This window comes from Arachis hypogaea, chromosome 10 (genome assembly GCF_003086295.3).
Source record: "Arachis hypogaea cultivar Tifrunner chromosome 10, arahy.Tifrunner.gnm2.J5K5, whole genome shotgun sequence".
Lineage (NCBI taxonomy): Eukaryota > Viridiplantae > Streptophyta > Magnoliopsida > Fabales > Fabaceae > Arachis > Arachis hypogaea.
This window is the reverse complement of record NC_092045.1, coordinates 8089788-8098974: the sequence shown is the minus strand read 5'-3', so window position 1 is coordinate 8098974 and position 9187 is coordinate 8089788. Positions and strand designations below refer to the sequence as shown.

Genomic DNA, 9187 nt, shown 5'->3' with positions numbered 1-9187 from the left:
TATAATTGGATTCAGATCTTCTCACATGTTGAAAATGATAATTTGTCAACAAAAATAAAGTAACAAAAAAAAAAGGAATAATTACAATAAGGATAAAATGACAATGAGATAATGGCAGGAGACAAAAAAAAATAAATCTTTTCAATTTTTTTTAACAATTAAGAAAGTAAAATGTAATCTCTCACCATTAATTTTATAAGTAAGACAAAAAAAATGAGAAAGAGATAGCATTGAAAGATTATAGATCACACTTTACTCCCTCAATTTTTTTTTAACAATTGAGAAGATCTATTTCCGACAAAAGTGTGGAACGATAATAATATAAAGGGAAAAAGAAATAAACCATATGTCCATTGTCAAAATATTAAAATTAGAGGCAATTAAAATTTATTTCAAATGTTAAGAATAAAATAAAATTAATTAAAAGCTACCGGTATTATTAATATTTTTCGAAATATACTTTACCCAAACAAATATTAAAAAATGCACTGTAAGTTTGGAAGTTGATGAGCAATAACAGTTTTCACGCATTTCTCTTCTTTTCCGTTATAAAACTTATGCTACTCCAAAGCAACTTGTGTCAATGGAGTTCCATTCCTTGTTTCAATTAACAACTAATCATGTGTAACATGACAGTTTAATAGTGTACAAGAATTTTGTATCTATACATTACAAGCACACTACAAAGTTGTACCACCACCGTCGGACATAAGGGATGCTGCAGCTGCAGCAGCCGTAGGAACAACTCCAGTTGAAATGCCTGGTTTTGACAGATGCAAAAGCCTGATAAAAATTGAAGTCAAACAGTTGTACGTGTTAGAAATATGAATGAACAATACAAAGTATGATAATCTTCGTGACAGAAGGATATGTTAGTAATATGATATGACAGAAGGGTTCAAAAATGATAATCTACCTCGTGACTTATTCGAATAGGATAGTTAGACTTTACAAGAGCATGCATGGCAATGTGACAAAACATTCCAGATTAAAATTCTAGGGGATATTATTTTAACCTCCCAACTTAGATTATATCACACAAAATCCCCTTGATTTGTCATACCTACACTGAATTCTCCGTCACATTTTATAAAATGATGGGATACAGAGTATGTATTATTCTCATGGGAGATTAGCATATATTTTTTACAAATGGTGAAATCTTATATGTAATATCGCCAAATCTTCGGGGGTTAGTGTAATTTGTTCAAAATTTAGCCTCATACAGTATAAAAAGAGTAGGTGTATGCAGCCTTGTACAAATAGAAAGATTGTTTCCAGAATTTAAATTTGTAAGCTCCAAGTAGCAAGGCAACAACTTTGCCATTGCACCAATTCAACCTGTAAGTTGGCAACAGACTATATCCAACAATTAGCCGCCACCAGGTATACAAAAGCTACCACTTCAGCCCCGGAAAAGTTGAAAACATACAATATAGAAAATTTGCAGAAGGAAGACAATAAAAGTTTCTTACGGTGCAAGATATTCACAAAAGGATGAAACTGCAGAAGCAACTTCAGCATAGGTTTCACCAGTTGCAGGTGCAGTTACTTCCACCAACTGTATACCAGGCGTTACCGGTACAGCCTCGTCCGTTGCATGCACCTTTAGCATTTTATTGATTGATGACACCGTTACAGTGATTTGTGCACCCCTGTTAAAATGGAAAGAAAATCCCACTCTAAGCAGTTCATGGTCTAACTTGTACCCAAGTAAATAAAACATACGAAGCACATTCTTGCTTGCTTTGCTTTCAACCATTGTCCTAACCAGAACTGAAATTTGTTCAGCACCGGCACCCCTCATTGCACCCCCAATATGTCTTACAGTCCTGAACAAGTCACCAAGCATTTAATAGATTTTTATATAGACATGAGAAAAGTTCTAATAAGTGAATGGCGACAATACTGCATGGATTTACCATGATGGTTCAGCCTGCTCAAGATCACATAAAAGTCGAACCTCAGATGCTACAGGGCCTGGAAAGAAAGCCAATAAAATCATGTCCAACTTGAAAAACTCCAAATTCTTATGTCATATACTCGATGTTGTTTTCAAGTGATTAATTAACACTAGAATAATAATGTTAAGAGAATCACTAAAGGTGTGGAAACATCCCACATCAATGTAGGAAAAATCCAGAACAGTAAACACATCATATACTGGGATAAGTATAATTCTTTGGTGATTCATGCATTAATTGAAAAATCAATAGAAGAGCACAATAGCTACCAAGTAACAGCATAGAAATGATAAATCAACAAATCATGGCAAGCTGAACTTCAGAGAAAAAAAAAGAGTACATGACACTTCAGCCTACAGAGGCTTGGTTTAGAGATGTAATTCTGTTTTGCTGATTTGCTTCCACCAAGTTAGACAGAAATGGTGCTTGAATGCTTGAAAACAAGCATTTATCTTTGCCATTGTTATGAAATGGAATAGTTTATCACTCTTTCCTATGGTGTTTATAACATGAAAAGTTAGTAAGTATGCTTTGATAGACATGCAGTGGGATTGGAGGCTTTGTTGGATTGAAGTATGTTTCCCTCATTCCTAAGGGGAGTTATTCACTGCTTGTTTACAAAATGATAAATAATACTATTTCCTTATTCTTTAGCAATAAAATTTCTTTCACCTTGGAATAAAGGAACACTGACAGATAATGCATTTGCCTTGCTGGCTACAACATCACATATTATCACAAGGAAACACTAACCAAGATTTGGACCACTCTTGAGGCAAATTTCATGAATCCTTAATCGCTCTCTTTGGACGCCACATAGCCCTTGAAGAAGAATCTCAAGGGCCTCAACATGCTGCAAAAAGATTACAAAATATCAGATGCCAAGGTCAACTTGAACACAATGCTTTCCTTTCCTTAGTAAAAATTTAAAATAATACATTAAGATAGAATTATCGAGCTAAAAGAAAGGATCACTTAATTCTTATTTAGAAAGTGGAACCAGAGAAATGCACGCATTGATGGGCGTTAGATTCAGAAATAAACTTGTTTTCTACTTTTCTTGCACATAGAGATTCTGAACAAAATAAACTCCACTATGATAAACCACCTTGTATACTCATTCAAAATAGTAGAATACCTCAGTCCAACAAGAAAGATAATGAGAACAGTGTCAACATAAATATTAAAAGAGGTTTAAAGCAATTTACTTGAAAAGTATTGCGGAAGTGATAATGGCCAATATGGGTGACAATCTTGAAGTCCTTTGTGAGGAAAATTCAGTATTTTTATAATATTAGAAGGTTCTGTTCAAATATCAGCGTGTAATGTTTGAGTATTACAATAGCATATATTTAGATAATTGTGATAGTCAAAGTTTTGCTTCTTTATGAAAGCTTCTCAATGCAAAACCCACACTACATGAAATTAAGAATTAAGAATATGATAATTCAATAAGGTACTATGTTTTTGAAATTATACGAGTACCGAAATCCTATGCTACCTTTCAAGGGAACAATTCACACCCTAGATAGCTATAATTTGAAGCAACTGAAACATCTCAAACTCTAGGGAAAAGCAAATAAATTTAAAAATCAAAAGAAAATGCATAAAATCACCTGTGTCTCTATAATACCTTGAACCACGCATTCCATATTCACCTTTGTTCCACTGCATTAGACACCAAGTGTTACAAAGCTGTTTATGCAACTCGTCAAATATTTCCCTATTTCATGCAATACAAAAAATGTGAAAGAAGAAGGTAGAAGAGGAAAGAGAGTCACAGCAGAGAGAGAGTGCACGGTGGATGAGATGCTCTAACAAGAAGTACAGAGTGTGCGAACTCTGGAAGACGAATCAAGAAAGAAGAAAAAGAAAGAGGGGCTTAGCAGGACCTACACTATTTAAGGTGCACTGTGGTCCTTAAATTCTATTCTCTCGAGTAGTGTTGTGAACTACAGATGCACATGATCGATCCAATCCTAAATTCGGTTAATCATATTTTAACGGGTTGTATTTATCTTTTGATTTAATATTATTTTTGGTTAGATTTGAGTAGATTTGATGAGGTCCGATTATATTTGATAACTAAAAATATATTTCTAATAAAATTAATAAAGAAATGTTATATTTTATACTTTAGTAATATTTTTATATTATTAATGTTATTTTTATTTCATAATCATTTATTTTGATATAAACATAATATGATATTTATATACTTTAATATTTAAGTTTAACATTTTATTAATTTGGTATATATAATTTTCAACATAATATGTTAACCCAATCTTATCCATTTTTTTATTGGATAAGTTAAGAATTGAGTTCGAATTGTAAAATTAGGGATTAATTCTCTAAAATGAGAAGATTGAAAAAAGGATAAAGTGAGCTAGTGAGATATTAGTTTTTATTGAATTTGTAAGTATTATCATATGAAAATCTACTGTCTTAATTTAAAAGTAATTAAACACTTATTTTCTCGTTTTATTAGCCTTCCTACAAAGCTTGATTCTAAATTTACCTTCAAACTGTAAGAAATTAAAATAGCAGGTGAAATTGTTTTCTCTACAAACCTAGTACGAACAAGTTTCTCTATGAAATCTGTTGAAAGAGAATAGATACGTAGATTGCATGAGTCACTTCACTAGCTAGCCTTAACAATTAGTTAATACCAGTTAAGGAGGGAAAAGTTTCAAGTGTACTGGTATACCGGTGTTTCAGTAATTTTTAACCGTTGATTTTAATATACTTGAAAACTTTCCGTTAAGGAGTTAGGCTGAGCTGGCACAATGAGCCTTAGCTAGTTAGCTGGCATAGTTAGTTAATACAACTGCATCACATGCTTGTATCACTATAAAATACAAGATTGGGAGTGCCGAACTGGCTAGTGAACCGATCAAGTCATATACTCAGATGATAAAAGAAGATGATGCAAGTCTCATCTATCAAAAAGGAAAAAGCCAAAAATACCAAAACAGAGAACAGACAAATGGAGATCAATCCAAATATACTCAGATGTCCAAAGAGAAAAAAAAAAAAAAACTAATGACGATGTTGTTAATGAATCGCTCACTTAGTTTGTGGTTCCTTCTGATCACAACTTCACAATCTCTTCAAGCAATTAAATTTTTAGTTGGTGAAAACTTTAGTACAGAAATTTCTTGCTTATCCAATTTGCAACATAGTTCAGTCGTTAAATAATATTGAATGTCTATAATGAAATGAATTTGAATTCTTCAAAATTGAATCTATGAATCATACAAGTCTAGAAATTATAGGGTAGATTGCAAGTGACATAGACATTAATTATGACCGAAAAATTTTATGTGATGTGTTTCTCTAAATGCTACGAACTGAAGTTTGAATCGAGAAAATAGAATAAGGTGTTAGTTGAGATTGAAGAATAAAATTGGATTTATCAAAACCAAAATGAAACTTAGGGCCAGTAATCCTATATTTACACCTAAATGAAACTGAAGAAGCAGTGGAGGCTTACCCACGGTGAGATACAGTGAAATCGGAGAGAGCGAGCTAGCTTGAACAGAGAGAGAGAGACGCCGAGGAGAGAATGAAAGCAACACCGGGAAGAGGACCGCGACGGAGCTAAGGCGCGCCGGCGAGAAGAGAACGAACGTGAGCAGGGTTTTGTGAAGGTGAGCGACGTGGACAGGAGAAGTGGGAGGCTAGTCCAGCCGGCGGCGATGGCACCCTCTGGGCGACGGAGAGCTGTTCGGCGATGGAGAAGGCGTGGGATGAGAGGCTGCTAGGGCCTAGGGCAATGTCTCTCTTCTCTGATATATGGGGGCTATGCCTATGCGTGAGACTCACTGGATTCGGTTAGTGCCTCGAGCTCTACTATTTTTATTTTTTTTCTGCCAATTCTACGTAGCTTATAAGTTTTGATTTGTCTAACTTACTTTTTGTAATAAGTTTTGATTTTTTAAAAATTATTTATTTTTATATTTTTTAAATTAAATATTAATTTTTAACCTTTTTTAATAAGTAGCACCACTTTTTAGCAAAGTTCGGAAAACTGGACCGGTCATCAAACTGCTCTACCTATTGATTCATTGGTTTATTGGTCTAACCAGTTCAACCGGTGGTTCAACTAGAAGAACCGTTTCAAAATAAAATAATAAATAAATTATAAATAAACATCATAAAATATTATAGTCTAATATAAATCTTAAATATCTTCCAAATTTAAAACATTATATGAAATATCAACCAACAAAGTTAAATAATGAAAAGAGCAATGGTGCAAACAGCAACAGTACAACTAGAAATAACTCCTAAATTAATTTAAAACAGTAGCATAACAAATAATCACCTCTAAATTAATTCAAAACAGCAGCATAACAAAATCACTAATCACAAATCACTTATCACAAATTCAAAATTCAAAACACTCAGTGCCATAAATCTATAACAAAACAGCAGCATAATTGCATAACAAGTTAACAACAGCAGCTTAACAAGTTACTAATCAGTAATCACAAATTCCAAACTCAAATCATCAGCATTACAAAAGACCCAAGAAATCACAAATCACAAATTCAACCTCAAATCCCTGAAACAGAGTAACACAGACTCAACTTTCCACTAAAGAAATCACAAATCACAAATTCAACCTCAAATCCCTGAAACAGAGTAACACAGACTCAACTTTCCACTAACCTCAAATCAGTAAATCAGTGATCACAAATTCCAAACTCAAATCAGCAGCATTGATCAAACTAAATTTATACCAGCTAACTTCAATTTATTTTTGTATTTTGCAACCCCTTGTTTTGTTTTGCAGTTTTGCTTCCTTCCACTTGATCACATTAAATGTATTGAATCCAATTGCCAACCCTTCATCCAATGGCATAGCCCCCTTAACTGAAAGTAGCAACCTCACTTGCCCATTAATGTCTCCCACTTCCATATATATATATATACACACAGAATATATTATTATCCCAAACCATACATTGTTAAACTAGAGGCAGAGGGTTGCATATTCAGCTTGACAAAAATGTCAGAGCTTCCATTTCCACTAACCTCAAAAATTCAACCTCAAATCCCTGAAAACAGAGTAACACAGACTCAACTTTCCACTAACCTCAAATCAGTAAATCACTAATCACAAATTCCAAATTCAAATCAGCAGCATTACAAAAGATCCAAGAAATCACAAATCACAAATTCAACCTCAAATCCCTGAAATAGAGTAACACAGACTCAACTTTCCACTAACCTCAAATCAGTAAATTAGTAATCACAAATTCCAAACTCAAATCAGCAGCATTACAAAAGACCCAAGAAATCACAAATTACAAATTCAACCTCAAATCCCTGAAACAGAGTAACAGACTCAACTTTCCACTAACCTCAAATCAGTAAATCACAGTTTCATTAACCTTCCACTGTCAGCAGGAAGACGACGGCGGGACGACGAAGACACGACGGCCAGACGACGGCGACACCACGGCGCACCAGCTGGAGGCCTCGAGCAGCGATTTCACCTGGGAATGGAAGACGTGCCGAGCTAGAAAGGGGAGACGCCACGGAGAAGGAGAAGGAAGAGGCCGCGGAGACGCTAACACAGACGAACGGCGGCGGCAGTTCCGTCCAGGAAGCTGGATTTTTGGGTTGGGAAGGAGCTAGGGCTTGCTGTGTGTTTCGTCCAGGAAGCTGGAATGAGCTGGGTGTTTGGTGGGGTGAGGGACTGAACTCGCGTGGGGACTGGGGGTGGGTGGGTTTTTTTTGTTTTTTTTTTTCCCCCTTTACAATTAAAACGACAGCGTTTCATACGAACCGATTGGTTTCCAGTCCGGTTCAACCGTCCGGTTACCAGCCGGTTAAACGGTTTCTTTACGATTTTGTCATCAGCGATTTTAATAAGAGGATTGAACCGTTTTCTATACAAATTTTCGGTTGAACCGATTTGATCGACCGATCCAGTCCGATTTTTAGAATATTACTTTTTAGGCACTATAACATTCACATTTTTTTCTCTCTTAAAATTATAAAAACAAAGCAGTTTAAACTTTAGAAAGTTAAGCCTCAAATAATCACTCGAACTTTGAAAGTGGTCCAATTTCATTCTCAAACATACACTCCATAATAGGGGACGTATTATTTGGAGTTTTGAAACTCCTTTGCCTTATTAATATTATAATATATATTAGTATGTTATCTTAGAAGACATTACATTAATAAAACTTTTAATGCATATTGATAAAATCATTAAACAATTAATGTATTATTCTTGTAAAATTACAAAAAAATATTTATATTTAAACTATAAATACTTAATTATAAATTTATATTTAAATATTTATTATACTATAACAAATATTAAATAGTATAATAAAATAATTACTTATTAATATTCTTTTATAGAATTTGTTAATACTTTTATTATAATTTTAACATATATAATATTTTATTCTTCTATTTTATATCATATTTTTATTATACTATAAAAGTTATTAATAAATACAATAAAATATATTAGTAAGTACTATAAAAAATATTATTGAGTAATTATTTTATTATACTCATTAATATTTTTTATAATAACATTTAAATATGGTATAAAAAAAGAGTAAAAATAAATATAGTGTAAAATAGAGAAATTAAAAAAAGTCTAGCAAATCACTAAAATTTTGAATGATCTGTGTCCTCACAGAAGAAAAATGGATTCATATAATTAAAGATTTTTTATTTGTTTTGAAAATTAAAAAATTATTTTAATTCATTTAAATAATTTTTTCATATATTAGCCTTTTATAATTAAATTTAAATTTTGAATTTCTAACATTAGTAAATAAAATTCATTATAAAAATTACAAAATTTAAATTCAAAAAATTATTTTTAAAAGAGACATCTTGAAATGAATATTAATTTTAGTAGATAAGTGTTTGATAATATTTTTCAAAAAGAAAACATGAAAATTATTATTCTACGTTCTAAAATAAAATTTATTTTTATTTTAAAATTTTAATACGTTAATATATAGTTTAATATATCTAAATGTATAAGCCTCATATTTCTGAGAAATTTTCTCAGAAATAATGTTAATAGAATGTTTATATGTATAGATATCTAGAAAATAATGAATACATAGAAAAAATATTATTTAATTTAAACAATAGCTCCAATTTTTTTTATTAAATTTGTACTATATAATCTAATTCAGTTTAGGATATTGATGTAATTTTATTTGATTTATCAT

The 9187-nt window shown here is 32.2% G+C and overlaps 1 protein-coding gene across 6 annotated transcripts; it reads right to left on the bottom strand.

Moving 5' to 3' along the window:
• Positions 1-507: 507 nt before the first annotated feature.
• LOC112715051 (mediator of RNA polymerase II transcription subunit 18) lies at positions 508-7721 on the bottom strand. Of its 6 annotated transcripts, none has more exons than XM_029289584.2 (8): positions 7337-7721; positions 6937-7030; positions 6642-6845; positions 3581-3632; positions 2718-2817; positions 1923-1980; positions 1476-1832; positions 508-783 (listed from the first exon to the last, which is right to left on the bottom strand). In XM_029289584.2, exons 4-8 carry the CDS (start codon positions 3614-3616, stop codon positions 681-683), a joined length of 654 nt encoding a protein of 217 aa, XP_029145417.1. In that variant the 5' UTR covers positions 3617-3632; positions 6642-6845; positions 6937-7030; positions 7337-7721; the 3' UTR covers positions 508-680. The 6 variants fall into 6 exon arrangements, with proteins under 6 accessions (XP_029145417.1, XP_072060666.1, XP_025622574.1 ...); XM_072204565.1 differs by having other exon boundaries at positions 6713-6845; XM_025766789.3 differs by lacking the exons at positions 6642-6845; positions 6937-7030 and having other exon boundaries at positions 7337-7714.
• Between the last annotated feature and the right edge of the window lie 1466 nt (positions 7722-9187).

Bases quoted from the DNA above. Each gene is read 5' to 3' on its own strand.
- LOC112715051 (XM_029289584.2), bottom strand. From the start codon at position 3,616: ATGGAATGCGTGGTTCAAGGTATTATAGAGACACAG. The intron at 2,818-3,580 runs GTGATTTTATGC...ATCTTTTTGCAG, and splicing joins AAGGTATTATAGAGACACAG to CATGTTGAGGCCCTTGAGAT. The intron at 1,833-1,922 runs GTAAATCCATGC...TGACTTGTTCAG, and splicing joins GAGCAGGCTGAACCATCATG to GACTGTAAGACATATTGGGG.